The sequence below is a fragment of the Protopterus annectens genome, chromosome 2.part2 (assembly GCF_019279795.1).
Source record: "Protopterus annectens isolate FY-2018-M chromosome 2.part2, PAN1.0, whole genome shotgun sequence".
NCBI lineage: Eukaryota > Metazoa > Chordata > Ceratodontiformes > Protopteridae > Protopterus > Protopterus annectens.
In genome coordinates this window covers 414,216,786-414,240,955 of record NC_056730.1, presented here as the reverse complement: position 1 = coordinate 414,240,955, position 24,170 = coordinate 414,216,786, and the positions used below count along the sequence as shown (strand labels likewise).

The 24,170-nt window shown below is 39.2% G+C and overlaps 1 protein-coding gene across 1 annotated transcript in view; it reads right to left on the bottom strand.

Moving 5' to 3' along the window:
• Window positions 1-240: 240 nt before the first annotated feature.
• Window positions 241-24,170, bottom strand: part of LOC122795952 (transcription factor TFIIIB component B'' homolog) — a 905,227-nt gene continuing 881,297 nt past the window's right edge. Inside the window, exon 14 of the mRNA XM_044064434.1 lies at window positions 241-2,795. Within this exon, the coding sequence (XP_043920369.1) occupies window positions 2,655-2,795 (141 nt within the window). The 3' untranslated portion in view covers window positions 241-2,654. The remainder of the gene's footprint in view (window positions 2,796-24,170) is intronic.

The window sequence follows — 24,170 nt, the reverse complement described above, 5'->3', positions numbered from 1 at the left end:
AAAGTGATGGAGAAGATACCTGTAACAACTGCTGGGGAGGCTCAAAACCATGTAAATGTATATGAACTAATGAAAAAAAGGAATATAAGCAATTTTAGAAGAAAAGTGTTATAACAACACAACATAATCATGCACACACATACACTACAATATACTTAAAAATCTGCAACATTACCCTAGGTGAAAAAGATCACCTCACCAGTTATACTACTCATATCAACAAAACAATGCTCAAAAGAATGATATATAAAACCATTTATTATTCACAGAATTTACAAGCATTACAGGGTTAAGACCTTCATTAAGGAGTAGAACAGTGAATTGTTCTAAAAAAAATCATGGTTCCTCAATTGGAAGAGTAAAGCAGTTTTAAAGGCATTTTATGTTGTAAAGGCTTCAAAAACCTTTTATTACACAATAAGTTATTCAGCTCTTCCCCATAATCATTTCTAAGGAACAGCCAGAAAAAGAATTAGCACAAAAACATTTTGTGCATCTTTACTTTTGTAACCAGCTACTCACTTATGTGCTTTATTACTTCAATACAACTTTTCTGAGCAGTCGTGGCTTCCATTGCACAGTTCTAACCATTTAAGATGTGCAAGGCACTGCAGTCAGTAATTTAAAACAAAAGGGTCCTTACAGAAACACCATCACATTTCATGATTTCTGATACAATAAGTTCAACTACCTAAAAGATGCAGTTCATTTTTTTTTCTTAAAAAATATACACTTACCCAGGGAGGCTACTTTGTCTTCTGAAAACCAGACAGTGACAAACTAGTGTGCAGCACATGCAAAACTATATGTCTACGAATATAAATATGGGATCCTGTATGTGTGTTAGAAGGGTTAGAGCGGGGAAAAAACATACCAATTCAGCAGCTGTTGGCCACTAATAAAAACTGCATACAAAAGAAAAAAGCACACCATGCCAAACATTCATTAGAAAATAGGTTAAGCTTGAGGAAGAAACAAACTTATCACAGGGAGTTGCAGTAGCATACTAGATAGTCCAGTAGTGGGGAAAAATACTGAAATGAGCACGTGGCTGCACTGAAACAATGCTGTATTTATTACAAGCATTTATCATGAGTCTGGCTGCAACAGAAAACTAACACAGAGCACAGTCTCACAGGGATGCAGGATTAGAGACTGTAGGCCTCGAAATTTACACATCCACAGATACCAAACACCACTGATGCTGGTATTATTTTTAGGAGTTAACAAATATCACTGCTGATACAGTTCTAACAATGGACATTTCAGAAGTATGATAAACACCAGGTGGGAGGATGGTTTTAAAAAGCTCATAAAGGTAAACAAATGCAGAATTCATCATAATGTGTATCATTTTATTCATATACAAAAATACTAAAAAAGCAGTAATACCTTTTAGTTTGCATGAAAACTTTACCACCTTTTTTTAATTTAAATGTCCAGTATTCTATGGACAAAAACATTCTGAAGAATTAATATTTCTTAAATTTCCTGTATGTTAAGTTAAATTATTTTTCACCACAGCTACCAAAAGGTCTCATTTCACCATAAAACTGGCAACAATTGCTAACAGAAAGAGAAGCACAAGACTGGAACAGATTACTCTTCAGGTTGTAAAGTTGGTGTAATAAATGGTTTTGTTTCATGGGTATTTGCTCCACTTACTAGCAGGTCCCATTCAAAGTAACTTTAATTACTTACTCACAGGAAATAGTCTCAAGTAAATGTGCTGGTATCAGTAGTGGACTATGTAGATAACTTAGGAAAAACTAAACTTTATAATTTAAATGAACTATCACAACTTTCTAGGAAAAGTTACATTTTAGAAACCAATTCACTTCAGCAACCTTTGCTTGCTTATTAACATATTTTAGAAAATAATTTTTTTGATACCACAACATTTAGCCTCATAACCCGTGGTTTTCTTGAAGATTTAAAATATCTTGGTTGCATGTTAAAAACAATAATAAAACAAATAAAGGCAGACTTGCTTCTTAGGGGAATCTAACACTCAAATTATAAAGGATGCCACCAATTCCTACATTAAGCAAGCAGTTTAAATGTATCCATATGCAAGAAAAAGCACAGACCTGCTAATGATGGTATGCAAAAGGCAGCATAATAAGAAGGTAATATGCCATTTGCACACCAAGAGAAGGGTATCTGAAGGCAACGAGGTGAAAAATAATATGGTTGACCAACATCACAGTACCTTTTTGATTTGGCATTGTATGGTTTTGGCAAAACTGATACCTGAGAAGGGCCAAGAGATGAATGCAGACATACTGTACACTTTTGTAGCCTTGCTCCTGCACATAGCCGGCCTTAGGCATAAGCCAACTAGGCTGCCGCCTAAGGTGCCGCTCTAGCAGGGGCGCTTTTCCAGTATTTATTTGGTGTAGGCAGACCAGGATGGGGGAAAGGGGTGGTGTAGGGGGGTACGTTAAGCCCTTTTGCCTAGGGCACCAGTTAATCTAAGGCCGCTCCTGCTCCTGCATATAACATTGGGAAGAATCTTTCAGGATTGAACTGCATATCATCTTATACTGCTACTGATAAATGAAAATAATCCAATCGTTCTTAGGTTTGTAAATTTCCCAAAAAGCTATCAGTGATTTGAAGTGCAACTGTTTGACCTCAGAAAAGTACTTTTTTCACGTGTTCTTTTTTTCAGCTGATTCAGATTCTTCTACCTCCATGAATATATCACCGATAAAGAATTCAGAGATTCTGGTGGGCTCTGGTTCTGATTCAAGATCCTTCTTAGCTTTGTGTGAATGAGACACTGTTTTGCTCTAAAAGAAAAAAAAAATACACAGAAATCTTACAAACAACATAATAGCATTTAAAAAGCATACATTGCAGCCTGCAGCCTTAAAAGATTATTTACATAAGTACTCAGTAATGTGCAATTTTTTTGAGGACATCTCAGGCGACACAAATTATCCACAGATCTTCAGTCTACTACGTGAAACTTAACAGATCTTTGTTTATCCCTTTTGTCATGAAGGACTGCCTTTCTCCTAGTGATGTTCAGGTAGAGGAACACACAAAAAAATGAAGAGACTCCTTCCCGATTTTTCTCCCTTTTAGAAGCAAGACGAAGATTCCTTTTTGGCATCTATTTCACTGAAATGGAAACAAATGTTGCAGGTTTACGGATGACTAATGCTTGCAGATGACTAAGCTGGGGGGAGGGGGGGTTCATCGATTCCCCTGAAGACATTAGCATTCTTCAAGAAGATCCATCTCTGACTAACAAATGGTGCCAAAGCCATGGTCTTAAACTCAATGCTAAGAAAAGCATAATTGTACCCTTTTGGAAGTCAACCATTCCTACTTATTACCATGTTGACAATATGCCCCTAAGAGTGAACCCAGTGGTCAGGGATCTGGGTACACACACACAGACAGTAGCCTTACCTTCGACCACCACGTGGCCACAGTGGTGAGGAAATCCTTTTATGTCGCTTAACTTATAAGTAACAGCATGGCATCCAAGTCCAAAGAGGTAATTATCCTACTATACTCCAGCCTTATCAGACCAACCAGAGTGTACAATGCTCCCTTTGATATGTACTTGGCCAGGCATATGCAGCAACTACAGCAACCGCAGAGATTCCTTACAAAAAGGATACAAGGCACAATAAACCTGCCTTGTGCAGAACGCCGTACAGCTCTTTCCCTCTACTCAAGTCTCCTACAGATTTCTGAAGAGTGATCTATGCCTGGCTTACAAGGCATCCACAAACCCTGCACTTATGAATTTCCTACATGTTTGAAAGTAAAAAAAAAAAAAATACCAGAAAGACAAGGTCTAGGGACTGGAATTTTGTTTGTGACTTAAACAGAACATGCTGGAGAGGCAGGTGTGTGCCCCTTTTATGCAACAGGTTTCCCATCCATGTGAAGTTGAGTTTGTCTATTACCCAGTTTAAATGCAAACTAGACTACTGGATGGGGAACAGGAAACTTACACTTGGCCTAGCACCCATGTCCCTTACTGACAGAGGTAGCTTATAAATGCCTGGCTCTTGATGTCCTATTCTGAACAGGACATCATTATTCTTTTGGAAAAACTTGGCTAGGCTTAGAAAGGCAGGTCATTAGCCTAGTAATAAATCTATGAATCTATTAGACTGCAAGATCAAACAGAAAAAAAGGAAAACTGAAGAAGCTTATTTCTGGTAGCTTCCATTGCTTGTGTGCTCCCTTGGCTCCATCTGCATCTCCAGTGCCACTTTCTGACACAGTTTGAAGAAGTCACTTAAAACATTTTACTACAGGAATCCAAACACAACAGGCAGGAACCACTCAAATTTTACTACAGGAGTCTGCAAAGTAATAGGGGATGTCCAATGTTATTAAAGTAGCCAACAGGGTCACACATAAACCACCACTGTTTTTGTGTACTATAGTTTGGGTCATTAAGTGGGAGTCAAGTAGGAGAGCTGTCTTGTCATAGGGAATTCTTGATGGAACTCTGCCATTCTTTGCTTTCAGTTTCCCAATATCAGCTTTCTTAAACATGTGGGTTGCATAGTACTCTGCCGCAGGCAACTAAAAATGGAAAAGGAGATGGAGAATGGGACAGCACATCTGCTAAATAATACCTTCTTCAACACAGTGCAGCTGTGAGCTACTCACTCACCATACACAACACCCACTCTTACAGTATTTACTTGTGTGTTAAATTTGACTGGGCTGTCCCATTTTCAGTGGAGTTTGGGTAAGACATTTCCCAACAAAAGAAACAAGTATTATGACTCTAACTAATAAAAACGGACAACTTATTTAACAATATGTAAATGCAAAGAATATAAAAATTAAAAAAATGAGAAAAACAGACAAGTTAGGACAACACAGAATGCCATTACAAATAAGTGCACAATATTAGCTATATAATAAGTAAATAACATCAGATTAAGCATGACTGAACATTTTTAACTATAGCAAAAATACAGAAAACTAATACTTGGGTAAGTCATCAATGAGATGACAGCAGATAGGATGAGACTGAAGCACAGACATGAGAGTATACTATAATTAAGGGTAATGCCCAGTAATTATCTGGATGCTACTTGCAGTGATGTCAAAGAATTAGGCAACATCTCTAGCTCAATTCTTTAAGAAAAGATATTTAAATGAGGACATGAAAAGCTTATTTTCTAGGACAGAGAGTATGGTGAATGGCAGTTTAATCAATAGTCACCTAGCTACTACATGGAACTTGAAATCTTCATACTTGTTGACAGAATAAGGGATGTACACACTGTGACCAAATGTGGACCCACATTTCAGGGGAATAGTCAGTGAAAGATGGTTTGAGCTACTGAAGGACAGTTATTAGAATGTAATAATTTATAAGCTAAGCTCAGTTGGGTAATGAGCAACTGATTAGTGGAATCAAGCCAATGCAGACTATGTACAGATAAAGACTGATGTATTCTGTCAGTGTCCTGAGGCAAATCATAAAAATTTTGCTGTAAGTTTACAAAACAATGAAAAATAGTTGAAGAGGTGAAGACAGTACATAAACGGGAAAGAGTATGTAAAGATATAAGGTATTGTGCTAGTTCATAGGTTCATACTAGGCTATCTGCCCTAGGGCATTTATAAGCCTAGCCAGAATGTGTTTGGCTTTCGCCACCCATTTTAAATTAATTTTGCTATGCCCTTTTTTGAGGTTAGTATACTGTGCCTCTGTCTAACAGTGACACAGAAGTGATACCCGGGGTAAACCTACGATCTCCCATCCATTCATCAAGATTCCTCTTGAAGAGAGTCAATGAGGGACTCTGCCTAACCTGGACTGGGATTTTATTCCAGAGTGAAGGGAGCCTCTGGGTTATGAATCTGTCCCTCCAGCATGTCCTATTTATTTCGGTGCTGAGGTTCAAGTCTCTCGAGCGTGTAGCTCGATGGGATTTGGATTTTCTGAGGTGCAGCATGTCCATTAATTCCGGGTTGAACATGGCTTTATACGTCAGGCACAGATCGCCTCTGAACAGGCGGTATGCCACTGAGCAGAGCTGGAGTTTCTTTAATCGGGCAGCATATGGCATCTGTTTGAGCCCTTTGATCCTCTTGGTGAGGTACTTTTGGGGTCTTTCCAGTTGCTGCAGGTGTCTGGTAAGGTACATCCCAAAAGGGGCATTGTACTTAATTATGGGCCTGATGAGGGATGAGTAAAGAGGCACGATGACCTCCCCTGATCTAGATGTGAATCCCTTCATGATTATGTGGGCTATATAAAATGTTTTTCTAACCACTTTGACCACGTGGTTGTCAAATGAGAGATTGCTATCAACTTGGGTCCCCAGGTCCCTAATTACTTCTTCTGTACTTAATGGATTACCACCTATGTGGTAATTTGTGGGCACTTTGTTTTTGCCAAAGGGGATGACTATACACTTTTGGTGTTTAGCTTGAGGCCATGGCTCTGGCACCAGTTGTCTGTTTCCATGAGGCCCTTTTGGAGGATGCTTGTGTCGGCTGGAGAGTCGATTATGGCGCCCAGTTTGCAGTCATCTGCGAACTTGGTCAGCCACAGTCCTTCCGTGTTGGTCTGTACCTCTGAGAAATATATACCGAACAAGAGAGGTCCCAGGACTGAGCCTTGTGGGATGCCACTTGTAACTGGTTTGGAGTCTGACATGGCTCCAGCAATTCTAACCATGTGGGTTCTGTCCTTGAGCCAGTTTGCAACCCATCTAGTGACATAGGGGTTTATATTTAAGCTGGTGAGCTTATCTATAATGCCCGAGTGGGGTATTGTATCAAAGGCTTTTGCGAGGTCCAGGTAGGCTGTGTGGACCACCTTCCCCTCGTCAATGGCCTTGGTGACTGTTTCAAAGAAATCAACCAGGTTTAAGAGGCAGGATCTGCCCTTAACAAAGCTGAACTGGGTAGGATCCAGTGTCTGTAGGTCCCCAATATCTTTATTTATGAGGTCCATGATGATCCTTTCCATAGCTTTGCAGACCAAGCTAGTCAGGCTTATGGGGCGATAGTTTCCAGGATCCGTTGAGGCACCACCTTTGTGGAGAGGGACCACAGTTGCTGTATGCCACTCTTTGGGTACATATCCTGTAGTAAGGCTGAGATTGAACAGTAGTTTTATGTTTGGGTTTAGCTCTTCTTGGAGTTCATGTAGGACGCAGCCCGGGACACCGTATGGTCCCATTGATGTTGTGTTTTTTGATTTGGAGAGGGCGGCTCTTACCTGAGCATCTGAGATGTCAGGGGGGCAGCACTCTGCTGGGATAGATATTTGCCCTTTGGTGGGAGGGAGAAGTTTGCGCTGAACCTGTCAGCTAGGATGTTGGCAATGTCTGTGGGTTCAGTGCATTTTTTGTCATTTTGGACTAATTCTGAGCATATCTGGGAATTACCACCCAGGTTCCTAACGTAACTAAAGAAAGCCTTGTGATTATCCTTCGTGTCCTGTGCAATTTTTCTCTCGAAGCTGGCCTTAGATGATTTTATGAGTGCCCGTAGTTTTTTACTAATACTGATCAGAGATGCCTTCCCTTTTTGGAATTTTGCTCTATCATTTAGTAGCTTCCTCCTTCTATTGTATAGTTTGTTTATGGCTGGGGTCCACCAGACAGGACGTCTGCCTTTGGAGGATTGGATCTTGGTTTTATCTGGGATCGCATGATCCATGCATTCCTGAAGGTGTTCATAGAATGCGTTTATAAAGGATTCTGCGGTCTGGGCCATATTTTCCACAGGCCCGGGAGCTTTGAAGGATTCCACCTCGGTTTTGAGGAGTGTGAAATTTGCTTTAGAGAAGTTTTTCAATGTGGTTTTCTGGGCAGGGGGTGGTGTCGGGATGTGAATATCCAGTGAGATTAGTTTATGGTCTGATCTTACCAGTGAGGGATACACTTCTGGTCTGGAGCATAGAGTCCCCATGTTGGTGATGATCAGGTCCAGTATGTTTTCCCCTCTTGTGGGAGTGCTAACAAGTTGTTCCATAGCATTTGAGTTTATAAATTCTAGGAACCTTTGGGCTAGGGTATTGGAGCTAGAGTAATGCTCCCAGTCTATGTTTGGGTAGTTGAAGTCGCCCAATATAATGGTGTTTGGAGAGACCTTCATATTTTCCAGTGTTCTCAGGAAGGCCGTGACTAAGCTAATATCTGTTATGGAAATATCAGTTAATTTGTAAAGAGGTCGTTACTCATTTCCACTTCACTGGGATAGTTTGGCTAGGCTAATACCTTTTTTTCAGCAGAGTCCCAAGAAGAAAAAGCACCACAGTCAATCTGCAGTTTACATTTAGCTTTGTATTAACATAGAATTTACATAAAATTTCCTACTCTAGTAAACATTTGTCTTCACTAAGAACACATTTACATACACATAGGTAGTAGAATTACAAGCAGGAAAACAAGTCTTTTTTGATTGGCCCTTTGGTCGATCTTATCCTACCAATCAGCATCCTGTTTCAGATGTTCACACATTCTGGGATGGACATGTGCAGGTGGTGACACAAGAGTGAGTTCATGTACTGACTACAATAGCTTCCTTACCCCCTGCACCTACCAGTTTGCCCACCTGCCATACTTCTTAACCTCTCAGCACAAGAAATCTGAACAAAGCGTAAAATAATGGGGGAGTGTTGTCTCATAGTAAGAGGTTCACTGCTTTGATTCTTGGCTGGGGTGTCATCTGTGTGGAGTCTGCATGTCCTCCCTGTGTGTACATGTGTTTCCTTCCAAATGCCAAAGACATGCAGTAAGTGAAATGGACACACTATAAATTGGCCACAGATGTGTGTGTGTGTGTGTGTGTGTGTGTGTGTGTGTGTGTGTGTGTGCGCACATGAGTGTATATGGTGTGGAAGAACCACCACAGCATGGCTAGCTACCCAGAGGTGTGAACATTGACGTTGGATGATTGTCACTGTTGAGGTGACACCCCAACCTCAAGTGCAAAAATGGGAAAAAGGGGTTGTGGATGGAAAGGCCTAAAAACATGGACAAATGTTAAATACTGCTCATATAAACTTAGAAAGTTGCTAGAGTAACATCAATTGTGTTAGCATGCATTGTTTAAAGGATATGAAGTCTGAAATGCAAATGCATATCATTACTTACTGACTTCAATCCTCAGTGATTTTCAAGAAAACTACAAATTCCATGAGGAACAAACCAAACATAAGAGGCAAAAATCTGGACATTCTGCCCAAATCTGGACAGATGAGAGGTATGCCCCCTTCCACTAGTAAACATTTTATTGCAGATTAAGAAATGCAGCAAAAATTTGGCACCTCCAACGATAAGCAATACACAAACACAGCTGCCTGTCAGGAAATCCAGTTGCCACAGATGAATGAAAAGGCTACTCACACGTCGTAAGGGTTCTTTTCACAGATGATCTTATACAATAAGAATGTATCTGTGATATCTAATACCAAGAACCTTGAGCAGTCCTATGGATCAGCTCACTTGCAACAGACAGACATCAGTGTAGAAGAAACCAGAGAACTAAACCAGAATGAGCAAGAAGTATAGTTTCTCAAGAAATCCCAGTCAGAAGAGGGCCAAGCTCCAGAGCCCTGCACAAGATAATGCCTGTAAGGGAGCACCACAAACCCAAAAGGCTATAGTAGGAAAGTATGTCAAAAGCAGGCCAAACAAAACCAGAGACAGCTACTCCTAAACATGAGTACACTTGACCGCAGCCAAATAGTTCAACTACTCAGCTTCTCAGACAAAATCAACTGCCCACTCTAAAAGATGAATTGCAACTATGAATTCTTCACTTCCTGGAAACCTGAAATGAACCACCAATTTATCTAACCAACAGCAGCAGCAGCCCTCTTGGACACCACTTCAGAAGGCCAACATTTACTCCCTCCCCAGCAATAATGTATACTCCAGGCAAGGAAACATGGATTTCAGCACTTTACAGATTAGCTGTGATAGTTAGTAGAAGTTAAGTGAACATACAAGGTGCAGAGGAAAGCCAGATTAGTACAACTTTGAAGTAGAATTTCTGGCACTGGACCTGAAACTCCAGAAATCACCAGAGGGTATGGTAAATACAAGAACATGGATGTGGCATTACGTATTTGGCAGCATGCCTATGACACAACCAATGCCCTTTTTTGCCAAGGAAGGGGCAAGACTGTCTGAACTGTTAACCTACTGAAGATAATGGTTGTTATCCCTTTTGAGGTACAGAGCTGAATACAATCTCAGGGACCAGGAATCCTGCTTGCACCTTCTCGGTCAAAGGGAGCAAACTTTACTGACTGATTTTTCTGTAAGTAATCTCTTTTAATGATCTTGTAACAAACTAAAAAAAACAGCATATTTAGAATCATCATCCTAGAATGCAGGTTGGATTCTTGAACTAAAACAGCTATAAGCGATTCTTGTAGTGGATAAAATCACTCGTGCATTCTTTGACATGACCCTGAAAATTATATAAAGTACAGTTGTGTAAAATCTTACCATAATGGTAGATGTCCTTCTCTTCATTGTAGCAGTATTCATAACATTAGGGATCCCTTGCCAAGGGTGGCCCGAAGTCTGGCCAGTAGACCAAAGCCTTTATGTTGCTTTAAGGTACGACATATATCACACACATGCTCCTTGCATAGCATAGGGCAAAAAGGTGATACACATGGACTTACCATCCCTCAAAACTGAGAGCCCCAGAAGGAACTTCAGTCTGAGGAAAAGAAAAAGGTAACCAGTACATCCATAAGGTAACTAAAAACACTGGAAGGCATACAGGAAAGTGACCAGAGAACTGATAGTTTTTTAGCGCAGTTGCACTTTATTATTCGCTGTCAAAAAAACTTCAACAGATGGGGCAGAGCCTAGATGGCCAACTGAGAGCAGTAAATTTTGAGGGCTCCATAAACTAATATAATAATATAGGAAAATTTTATTTTCAAGTTTAAAACGTCAGAAAACTATAGATAAACTACATAAATATCAAATTTGGTGGAGATGTACAAAAATTTTCCTCTTAAGTAAATTGAAGATATATTGAGTCACTGAATATGATCAATTCAAGGAATTCTCATCCAGATGCTGCCTTGAAAAAATAACTGCGATTGATAACATCTACCTTACAGGAACTATCTTTGAATATAGATGGCTTTAAAATGACTTACAAAACCTCAAATTAAATTCTCAAAAACAGACATACTCTGAAGGAATTACAACAGCAACACCATACAAAAATAACAAATATAGATACTTCTCTAAATGACACTGGAGACTCAAAGAGGAAGAATACCAAAAATAATTACTGCTTAAACAGAATACATGGCTGCTTAACAAAATAGAAAATAGGGAAAGGAGAAACAACATAAGGATCTTTGGTCTGTCTGAAAACACTGAAGGAGATGACATTATTTCATTCTTAACCTGGATTCCTGAATTTTTAGACTTGAAAGAGGGACTTTCATTTGGAATTGAAAGGGCACAGAGCACTGAGGAAACCTGCTTCTAACTCAACAAATACTCCACCTAGATCCATAGTTATAACATTTCTTTCATTTCTGGACAAGGAACTAATATTAAAATCTGCTTAGAGAAAATCACCCTTAAAATACAAAGCCTGGTAAGGTTTGACAATGATTATTTTCCAGAATACTAGAACAAACGAAAGAAGTCTGCCTAATAATAAAACTGTTGAAACAAAACAACATTAAAGCACAGCTGGCCTTTCCAGCCAAGATAAAAATACTTTTTGCCAATGAGGTGAGAACCTTAAATGACTTGGAAGAAGCTACTATAAGTCATCAAAAACAACAACTTAGTGTCTATCCCAGACGAAATGGAATGGATGGCCCCTACTCTTAAAAGAATATAAGAAACACAAATCCTTGGACTGACGCTAGAAAGAAGAAACAAAAAACTGATTCCAAGATAGCTGTCCCAAAAAAATAACTCTTACAACTACATCTCTCAAAGTATCAACTAATATGGTACATCACTTTTCATCTGTTTTTACTTAAGAAAAAAAAAAGGAGGGATTCTTAAACAACTGAGAAACAGTAATGATTTATTCAGACTGTTCAAAGAGTCCAATAATTCTTCACAAAGGTAGGTCAAGATGGGTTATTATTTACATCATATATAAGCCAAACAAGGCAACATATAATACAAACATAGAAGTTTCTATTCCCCTACATTAACTCAATGAATTCAACAAAGTACCATTCATCAGAGTTCAGACTCAAATGTAACAAATTAACATCATATATAATAGCAGTAACAGTACAATGTGTTGAAAAAAAAAGCTGTCATGGAGATTAATGCCTTCTTCAGTTAAAGTATGACTTAGAAATGTCATGTATATCCTGGTTAAATAATGGTAGCAAGCTCTTAGTACAAATGTCATCATTATTCTGTCTAAATAATACCAATTATGGCAGGTATCACAGCTACGAGTGCCGTTTGATCAATCCTGATATGGTGTGCGTGGATGCAGATGTGTCTGGCAGCTAGTACAAATGTCATTATTATTCTGTCTAAAAATAGCTAATATCAATTATGGCAAGTATCACAACTTTGAGTGCTGTTTGATCACTCTGGATATGGTGTGCGTGAATGCAGCCATGTCTGGCAGCTAGTACAAATGTCATTATTATTCTGTCAATTATGGCAGGTATCATAGCTTTGTGTGCTGTTTGATTAAGAACATGGTGTATGTGGATGCAGCTGTTATATGTTGCCGTTTTCATCTCCGGGAAGCTGTGGGTTGCGGCTTGTGATAGAGGTTTACTGATGTTTGTGTATTACGAAGAGACAGTTGGTGTTTTAGTCTGGATCCAGGGGAAGGGGGTGGACAGAACTGTGATTTGGGATATTATGGCAGAGAATGGTTTGTCTGTACGTCTGCTAAGTGATAGGTGGGACGGCTGGAGGAGTGTGTTGTCGCTTGTGGCGGCTTGTTGGGAGGGTTTTTTTTTTTGTTTTCTCTTCTTTTCTTGGCTGCTGCCTCGCTGAAAGTGAGGGAGTTTAGACTTGAAGTTGCAGTGAAGTGAAGCTTTGCTTCAGGTGCATTGAGAGCCTCTGGTATGTAGTACACAGACACACTAACAGAAACAGAAGCTCCCAGGTTGCTATGATAATGGAGAGAGTGACGATAATGTTAAAGGCTCTGAGGAGCCTCCAAGATGATTCTTGGCAATGACAATTTTGGTTAAAAAAAATACATACATATATATATATATATATATATATATATATATAAAATAAAAGGGCTGTTTTAAACCACATGTACACATATTGCTGGTCTCCCAACACTTCATTTAGCTCAACAAGTTGATTCTTGATAAAAAAATAAATAAAAATAATAAGTGCAGTTTTATAGTTAAAATGTATTTTAGTCCAAACACATTAAGGAGTTACATAAGAGTGGAAGTCTGAGTTATTGTGAAAGACTAAGAGCACTTGGTCTTGTGCAGTACCCTTTGCAGTGGTCTGGGAGGTGAGCTTGCTCGGACGTTCATAGGTTGACACTAGGCTATCGGCTCTAGGTCCTATACAAGCCTAGCCATAACAATTCCCTGGATATTTCTTCCCACAATATCTACTTCCCTGGACCTCTGTTTAGCAGGGCGACTGGTGTGATCCTCGGGGTGAATTTCCTATCTCCCACCCAATCGTCAAAGTTCCTTTTGAAGAAGGCCAAGGAAGCGCTCTGCTCGACATGTATGGGCAGACTATTCCAGAGTATGGGGAGTCTCTGGGTCAGGAACATATCCCTCAAGCATGTTTTGTTCATTGTGATGACAAGGTTTAGATCCCTGGAGCATGTGGCTCTGAGGGATTGGAATTTCTTTAAGTGGAGCATGTCCAACATGTTGGGCATATGGGGATAGCTGATTTTAGGGGTGTTTGGGGTTGCCGGGAAGTGCTAGAGAGTCATCAAATTTCCTTTGTGAAAATATCTGTGGGAATGGAAAGTGTGTTGAGTGATTCACTCACAGAGTTGCCACTGCATGGAACAGGCTGGTAAAATGGAACAGGACAAATATTGGTTTGGATATTTAAGAACAGCCTGGAAACACATCACATGAACTAGTGAATGGTATTTTGGCAAAACTGGATGGGCATTGTTGCCCGTGCTTGAAGTCCTGATATGTGTGTATGTAAGGATGGAAATATACTTATAACAAATAAGAAACTAGAAGGGTCTCATAATTTAAAGTTTATGGACTGTATAAACATGCTTGGAAGGAGCTAATAATAAGAACAAACATTACAACTTGTGGTCTTTCAAATAACTAAGCAACAGTCAAAAAAACACACACACGCGCACACACACTAGTTATGTAATGTATGATTTTAGTAAATCTAGACATAAAATATATAACTGTCATACAAGATGAAGCAGTCTGCTGAATTTAGATATTAAAGACATGATTAAATAACATGGGCTTGTGTATAATAACACTACTGCCTTAACTTGTCATAAATGACATACACTACACTGAACATCAAGGTGAAGCATGATGATTTTCTTATATAAGTAAATATGCATAACAAGTCATGTAATTGCTTGAACTTGAAATGTCACAGAATGCAACAATCATATTCTGAACAAACAACATTAAATTGACAACAGCCCCTCAGTTTAATAACATGGGCTTGTGTATAACACTACTGTTTTAACCTGTCATAAATGACATACACTATATTAAACATCAAGGGGAAGCATGATGATTTTCTCATATAAGTAAATGTGCATAACAAGTCATGTAATTGCTTTAACTTGAACTGTACTTTGTGTAACCCATGTTGACCATATAAAATACTTAAGCGGTTACCAAGGTGACTGATGTTTTAAACATGACATTGAACTGACAAAGTTGTTCAAGAGAAACAACAGAAACCTGAACTTGAAATGTCACAGAATGTAACAATCATATTCTGAACAAATAGCATTAAATTGACAACAGACCCTCAGTTTAATAACATGGGCTTGTGTATAACACTACTGTTTTAACTTGTCATAAATGACATATACTATATATTGAACATCAAGGGGAAGCATGATGATTTTCTCATATAAGTAAATGTGCTCAACAAGTCATATAATTGCTTTAACTTGTTGTGGTTTTGTAATACATCTTGACCATACATAATACATAAGCTATTACCAAGGTAACTAATGTTTTACACATGACATCAAACTGAAAAAGTTGTTCAAGGGAAACAATAGAAGCCTGAACTAGGAATGTTACAGAATGTAACAATCACATTCTGAACAAATAATATTAAATTGACAATAATCACGCAGTTTAACCTTTGCTGATTATACAAAATAGAATGTTACCACTTACATCTAAAAACTTTCAGTATATGCCATAAAATGGCAATTTATGAATATGGAAAGGGAACTTGTAAGCATTAATAACAATAAGTGAATTTGTTGTTTTTAACCTATAATTTCACTCATTTTATAGTAAGAAATAACAGATATGAAAATCTTTACGTGTAGGAAATGGGGGGGTGTACTGACAATTAAAATGCACCAACTTTCATCAATGTTTACATAAAACAAACGATGTTTTAAGTAAATTAACAACAAACAAATTGATTACTTAAATGCTGACAGACAATTAAATATAACTTCTGATATATCTAGTAAAATACATTGTATTATAAACATTAGGTATAAATATTACTATTTATAATAAGTAATACGTTTTGAAAGACTTCACCAATAAAGGTGAATATGTTAAATAAGTGTGTGCTATAATCTTTTACTGAGGTTTTATATATGAAACCTCATACTTTACTATGATTGAATTGCTTGTCATCTTTTTTTCATGTAAATATTAATTGCTTATACAATAAGTAGACATTTATACTGTATTAGAATTCTGTCTAATCCACACTAGTACTATATCTGTTCAAAATAATATAAATATTGCTTATTCCTATCACAAATATTCTCCATATGATAATTCAATTTATGGGAATCAGATATTATGAGAGTCAGATGTTCTGGATTGTCAATGTATGAGTGATAATCTGATGGACTTAGGTTTATCCATCAGGTTAGGAATGATTTTCATTCCATGGCTAGTGCAGATCTTAGTTTTGTTAACATTTATTAGTTTAAATTTATTTCACAAACACATTTTAGTATGCCTGACCAAAACATTACTTTATTGGTAAACACTCACAGTATAAAAGTGATAATTTCCTTTAAAAGATCAAACGTGTACTTTATAGTTATCAGAGGAAAATGTTTAAGAGTCACAATAAAAATAAAACAAAAAAATACACAGTCTAAATAACCTAAGAAGGATTTAACTTTATCTTTAAATATCAATGGCTTAAACAATCCTAGCAAGAGATCAAATCTACTGAAATATTTAAAACTGAACAAAGCACAAATAGTCTTCCTTCAAGAAACTCATTTCAAAACAAATGACAATTACAAATGGAATCCTAAGGAATATATGATAGTGGTGCAATCCACTTATAAGACAAAGACAAAAGGGGTAACAATTTTATGGAAAACAAATGTGATTAACTCAGAAATCATTTATAAGTATGAAGATAAAGAAGGCCTTATGGCATTAGTAATAGTTAAATATAACAACAGAATATGGACCCTAGCCAATCTATACTGGTTCCCAGGCACTGGATCAGGAACGGTTAAAAAACACTTTGATTTCACTTCAATAATTATAAAGACAACTTAATATTAGGGGGAGATTTTAACTGTATATTTGACATTTCTAAAACTACAAATAAAAGACCGCTGCATACATCTGCTGTATCAAAAGCTTTAAACAAGTGGTTAGAATCATTTCATCTTGTAGATACTTTCAAATTTAAAGATAAATCTTTGTTGTTTTCCCATCAAGATCACAGATTTGATACCCAAACTAGAATAGATAAAATATTTGCTGCCCATGACTTAAACTTTAAAATCATCAATTTCTGAATCACTCCCTGCCTCTTTTCAGACCACAATTCATTGATACTAAAACTTCAAAATGGGTACAAACCATTAATCTTTAACTCCAGAATTCCAGCATACTTTGGTTATTATCTGAATTACAGTTCTTCTTGGATATTAATTACACCACAGAGATAAATAAAATAATGATATGGGACTCAAAAAGTTACATATACAGTAAAACCCTAACTCGGTATAAAAAATCAGAGAATGGGATTCTGAATTATTAGATCTAGATCTACAATCCAAACATTTTCATTAAAAGCTGAAAAAAATCAATCATTTGGAGATGAAAAAGAAAGTAGAAGTATTAAACAATAAATACAAAGAAATTCTAACACATAAAACTAGTTTAGCTTTTGAAAAACTAAAATTTGATACCTTGGCCACTTCTCCCAAATATCTATATAACATATCCACAATAATCAAAATACAATCAAAAGCTATTAACATTAAAAGTATCTTCCATGAAAAGAAAGGAAAAATGTCTCGGATATAGGTGACATTCTTGATGCCTATAAAAATCACTATATGGATAATTTCCAAAAAGAAAATATACATAACGATCAATTAAATCTAGATGAAAAATGTTCTAATACAAAAAAATACTAGAAAATTTAAAACTAGATCTCAAGCAACCATATCCTACAAAGAAATTACAGATACAATAAAAAAGGGTAAAAATAATAAAACTCCAGGTATGGACGGCATAACTATGGAAATATATAAACTTTTTCCTTCAAAGATACTATCCCTCTTCCATAAAACTCTATTAGAAATTCAGTCACAAGCTTTAATACCACCCTCTTGGAGATGTTCCTTAATCACACCACTCCTAAAGGAAAACAAATCCCCAAAACCTCTGTACCTCATATATATCTATATTATTATTAAATAATGACTATACTATCCAAAACAATAAATAATGATCAAATTGGATTTATATATCATAGACACACACAATATTAAAATAATAATTTCTCTTATAGATTATGTTAATAAAGAAAACAAAACACTCATAATTGGCTTATAGAGAAAGCCTTAGATTCCCTAAATTGGGACTATTTATTCAAAATTCTGGTGTTATCTGAATTTCCTCCTTCTTTTGTTCATCTACTAAAGAATATATATATATATATATATATATATATATATATATATATATATATATATATATATATATATATATATATATATATATATATATATATATCTATATATATATAAATAATTTAGAGTATTTTGAGCTAGGTCCTTTCACTTCTGAATCTATACATATAACAAAGGGTACTAAACAAGGATGTTCCATGTCACCGATTCTATTTGCTTTGGCTACTGAAATATTGGCAGATTCAATACGTAACACAAAAATCAAAGGAGTAGATGTTTATGAACAATACAATTTTAAAGTAATGCTCTTTGCTGATGACATATTACTAACATTATCCAATACAAAAGAGACATTAGAAGAATTCGATATTTTAATTGACATTTTACAGGACTTCAGGACTCCATTTCAATAAATCAACATTTTTATTTTTAAATAAAAAAAGAATTGCAGACGAAGGGGAATCACATTATAGGGAAACAAGAATCTACCTTAAAATATCTAGGAACTGAGTTATGCAAGGATAATAATGAATTAGTCTAAAAAAATTACAATATCATCAATACAATTAAAATCTCTGTGGAAAAGTGGAACAGAATAATATTAACATTTGAAGATAAGACTACAGTCAATAAAAATGGTTTTACTACCCAAGATTCTATATATAGCTTTGGCAATAAAACTGTTATCAGAAAAGAATATACTCAAAGAAATAAAATTTTTATGGTTTCCCAAAAGAAACAGAATAACTTTAATACATCATATCAGGCCATTGAAACAGGGAGGATTAAACGTTTGTGATATAGAAACATATATAAAAGCATCAATACCTAAAATTATCTCTCAGATTGGTTAAGTCCAAATTATTCTGCAAAATGGAATGAATTACTAACTGTAATATCAATAAATGAATTTGATTTACAAAAAAAATTTCAAACAGATAAAAACAATTTGCCATGGCACATATTATGTATTAGTAATAGAAGTTATGTTCTTACCATAACGTTCCATGTTAGTTGTCTTCTTCTCACCTTCTTCTTGCTGGATGGGTTCGGAGCCGACCTCGGCCCCGGCCACTCTAAAAGCTCGAGTTGGTTCCACCGTATCCCACAATGCTAGGGAGAGTTACCTCAGATCTCGTTTGTAAGCTAACCCCAGCTTATAATAGTAACAGAATAACTATAAACAGAGTCCACCTCTAACAACAGGGAGAAGAAGGGTGACCTACATCCTGATTCAGGAAATATGCAAAGTAGCATATGCCTAAGTAAGAGGTGGTAGAAAGAGAGGTCACAATCACAACTCCTCTAGGTCTGTCCAGGCCAGGGGAAGGAGGGTGGAGAAGACAACTAACATGGAACGTTATGGTAAGAACATAACTTCTATATGTTAAGTTGTCTATCTCTTCATTCTTGCTGGATGGGACCGGCCCCTAGCACCTTGTCCAGGGTGGCCTAACGGAACAGACTCCTGAGAACAGTGGAACCAAAGTTAGCTCTATGCCTAGAAGCTAAATCCAACTTATAATGAGAAATGAAAGTGTGAGGAGTAGCCCAAGTAGCTGCACAAATGGTGTCAATAGGCAGTCTGTCTTGGAAGGCTATGGAAGTAGCCAAAGCTCTGGTGGAATGGGCCTTAGGTTTGTTAGGCAGCTTTTGGTGTCTAATTTCATAAACAAGGGAAATCAGAGATGTTAGCCATCTAGATAATGATACCTTTGAAACTGAAAGTCCCTTTCTGCCTTCTGCATAGGAGACAAACAGCTGGTCAGATTTTCTGAATTGTTTTGTTCTATCCAAATAGTACCTTAACTGACGATGAACATCTAGCCAGTGTAATTTTTGTTCAGACCTATTGGAATATTCTGGAAAAAACACAGGGAGGTCAATGGTTTGATTTAGATTAGACGTCGAGGCTACCTTAGGCAAAAAGGACGGGTTGGTTCGTAAGGATACCCTGTCCTTATGGAACAACAGATAAGGAGGTCGACAGCTGAGTGCATGAAGTTCCGAAACTCTTCTAGCTGAAGTAATAGCTACCAGAAAGAGAGTTTTCCATGATAGCAATTTTAAAGAACAGGAGGCTGCAGGTTCGAAAGGAGGAAAAATCAAAGAAGTAAGAACTAAATTTAGGTCCCATGGAGGAGGAGGATTTCTTATAGGAGGTCTGAGAAGAAAAACTCCTTTCAAAAAAGCCATGCAAAGCTTGTGGGACATTAAGGCAGACTCAGAAATACCCACATGAAAGTTAGAAATAGCTGCCAATTGAACTTTAAGAGTAGAAGGAGATGAACCTGCATGGAAGAGTTCAGCTAGAAATTCAAGGACTATTTGGATGGAAGCAGTGAAAGGATCTATGTCCCTTCCTTGAGCCCAATATGTGAAGCGTTTCCACTTACTCAAATAAATCTTCCGAGTGGAAGATTTATGGGAAGCTATCAAAATATCTCGAACGGAGTGAGATAATTGAGGAAGCCTGGCTAAGGTTGGAACTGGAGGAACCAAGCAGTGAGGTTCAGAGAGGGAGGGAGCGAAACTGACCCGACTGATGGATCAAAAGATCTGGAACTAGGTCCAGGTGCCAAGGTCGCCCAATAGAAATTGATGTAGAAAGGGGAACCACACCTGTCGAGGCCAGTAAGGAGCAATGAGGATCAACGAGGCCTTCTGAGCGATAGCTTTCTGTATCACTTGAGAGATTAGTGGGAAGGAGGAAATGCATACAGAAGTCCCCGGGCCAAACTTGGACTAGAGCGCCTCTGCTGGGTTGGCCTGGTAAAGGGAATAGAGTGAAATAATCTCTGCACTTGCTGTTTTGGGGAGTAGCAAAAGATCGCAGCAAGGCTGACCCCACTTGAGAAAAATTTCTCTCACAACAGAGTCTCTCAGAGACCACTGTGAGGCATGAGGATAGCTCTGCTCAACTTGTCCAATTTGATTGGACTTCCGGGATGTATCAGAAAACGCTGAGAAGAAATCGCCCATTGCCACAATCTGAGTGCTTCTCACACAGGGGTAGGACCTGGTTCCGCCTTGTTTGTTGATGTACCACACTACAGACATATTGTCTGTCTGGATTGCCAAAGGAAGAGAGTCTTGAAGGGCTTGCAACGCTAAAAGCACTGCTCTCATCTCCAGAACATTTATGTGCAAGTGGCATTCGCCTGGTTGCCATGTGCCCTGGACCGTCCTGCCCTGATAATGCCCCCACCCGATCAGGGAGGCGTCCGTTGTCAGAGTAGCAACCGGAGGAGGAACAAAGGGTCTTCCCAACAAGAGCGGAAGACATCCACCACATGAGATGATCTCTGCAGATCATAATGGTGTGGGACATTGGAAGTTTCTGGTATGACCATTGTGTAAAGAGCATCCATTGAAGGATTCGCAAGTGGAATCTGGCTAATGGAAGCAGAGGTATGGATTCCCAACACTTTCAGAACTAACCTGGCTTTGATTCTGTTGTTGTTGAAAAGGAGTGAGACCAGTTTGTGTATGTCTGTTATTCTCTGATCTGTTAGTCTCGCAGACATGTCTACTGTGTCTAGATTTGCCTATGAAGGTAATAGTTAAAACAGACTTTTCGCAATTTATTGAAATGCCTAACTTTTGACAAATGCGAAAAGTGTAATCCCTGGCCATCAGAAGGAGATGCTTGGTGGGAGCTGTGGGGAGCCAGTCGCCCAAATATGGAAACACCTGGAATCCTTGTCGTCTCAGGTGAGAAGCTACCACTGCCATGCATTTGGAAAACACCCAGGGGGCAGTGGTGAGACCAAAGGGCAGGGCCCTGAACTGAAAATGACTGGTTCCCAGCCTGAAGCGGAGGAATCTTCTGGAGCGTCTGTTCATTTTTATGTGATAGTACGCATCCTGAAGGTCTATAGAGCACATCCAGTTTCCTTTTCCCAATAGGGGAAGGATGGACTGCAGCGTGACCATCCGAAATCTTGTTTTCTTGACTGATCTGTTCAAGATACTGAGATCCAAAATTGGTCTCCAGTCCCCTGTTTTCTTTGGAACTAAAAAGAACCTTGAGTAAATTCCGGATCCTTGCTGGTCTGCTGGAACTGGCTGAATTGCTCTTTTCGCAAGCAGCTTTGAAATTTCCAAAACCGCTAGATCCCTTTGGGTGGAACATCTGGAAGGGATTTTTGATTGGTTTGGAATGAAGAAAGGGAATAGAATAGCCTTCGAATGACGGACTGTACCCATTTGTCTTGAGTCAGGGATAGCCAGGCTTCCCGACTGCCTCCGTGGGCAGTCGGGCAACATCTCAGGGATGCTGAAAGGGCTTATCAGAGAAAGCTTCGATTGCCCTGGTTCTATGGAGCCCCTGCCACGCCATTGTTATTCCCGCTCTGCCTCTGGCGGGAACCGACTCTGTAAGTCCCTTGAGATTGTTTACGGAACCACATTTTCCCACTTTTCTGGCCTTTGGGGTAAGGCCTAGAAGGAGTAGAAAACGGACTGCAGAAAGAGTCTTGCCATCAGTCTCGCACCTAGTCAAGGTTTCTTTCACTTGAGGACCAAAGAGAGATGATCCATCGAACGGGAATTAGTGAAAGATGTCTTGAAGGGGTCCAAATTGCATAGCCGCATCCAGGCATGCCTACGTAAGGCCACACCTGTCCCTGCGGCCCTGCTCGCCCATCAGCCGCATAAGAAAGGAGGCATGGAGGAGTTGGCTATGGAGTTCAGGGTAGCCAGCTGAGTGTTCATCTTATCTTGAAAACCCAGCTGTAGGGTCCTTCAACATGTCACTCGCTTCTTTAATCAAGTCCCTTTGAAGACGAGTAAAATGGCACAGGTAGTTCAGCGAACGATAGCAAATGTCGCTGACGAGAACATCTGTCCATGGACCTAGATTCCTTGTTAGGTGGATGGACAGGTACTGAAGGATCAGCTAGTTCCTTCTTAGTGGCAGCAGCAACCACCATAGCATCCACAGAAACTCCTTTTGTCAAGAACTGTTTGTCTGTTGGTGCCGTTATGAATTTTGAGGGTCTCCTGGGAGTGGGGTCCACTGACTCAGGAGCCGCCCATGCCTTTTAGCTACCACCTGCATGAGGGGGTCAAAAGGGGGAGACACCCAGGAGGTGGAAGGACGAGAGCCAAACGCCTCAAGGTACACAGATTCATCCTCCGAAGGGTTGAGGGCTGGCCACTCTGTTTGAGGATTTCTAGAATGTCTGCAAAGAGACATCTTCAGAAGGGGAACGGGGAACCCTCGAATCCTCTAAATCTGTGTCAGATGTGATGGACTCAGGTGAGTCAATGTGTTTGGCTCTTCTGCCAAATCAGGAGGCCTCGAAGAGGATGAGATCCCACAGGGGTTCCTGAGGAGCTGGCTCTCTGCGGTCCGGGATGAGGGAGTGAGTCGACTTGACCTGAGGCACCGAGAGGAGGGGCGGACGGAGCTGACTGTGGAGTAGAGCCAGGCTCTAACACACTCCGCATGACCTCGAACGCACACTGTCAGGCAGAGCCAGAGGTCCCCGCCAGAGAAGCTGAGAACCTCCCTCGGCACCGACAGTGATGGCTCCGAGGCCGATGTCGGAGCCGAAGAGGAAGAGCGGGTCGGACAAGGGTCCGATGCCACTCACCCTCGAGCCGACGAGGGAAGTCCGCACCGCGATTCTTCGAAGAAGAAATGAGCCAAAGACATCTGTATCGGTTCCGACGCTGCCACAGTCTCGGTTCCGAGCTCAACGGAGTCGGAGGAGGAACATATTGATGGACAGGGGCAGGCATCGACTGATGAGTCGGGCTCTGAAGCATTTGGGCCAGTGCCTCGACTTTAGAAGTCGACTCACTACCCTCTGAAGGTCATGATCCGACAGCCTCGATGACCTAGAGGGAGATTTATGGCTCCGTTCAGACAGCAGAGGAGATGCTGGAGCCGAATGAACGGAACCAAGGGATGGTGACCTAGATCTCTTCCTAGATGTCGGCTCCGAAGGTCTGGTCGGAGCCGACAAGGGGATTTCTAATACCTCGGCTCCAGCCGCAGCAGAGGGAACCACAGAAGTAGACTCATCGGCTCCAGCCGGAGCCGATGCAGACATAGGTTTAGTAGTCTTAGGTCTCGGCTCAGTAGCTGGAGC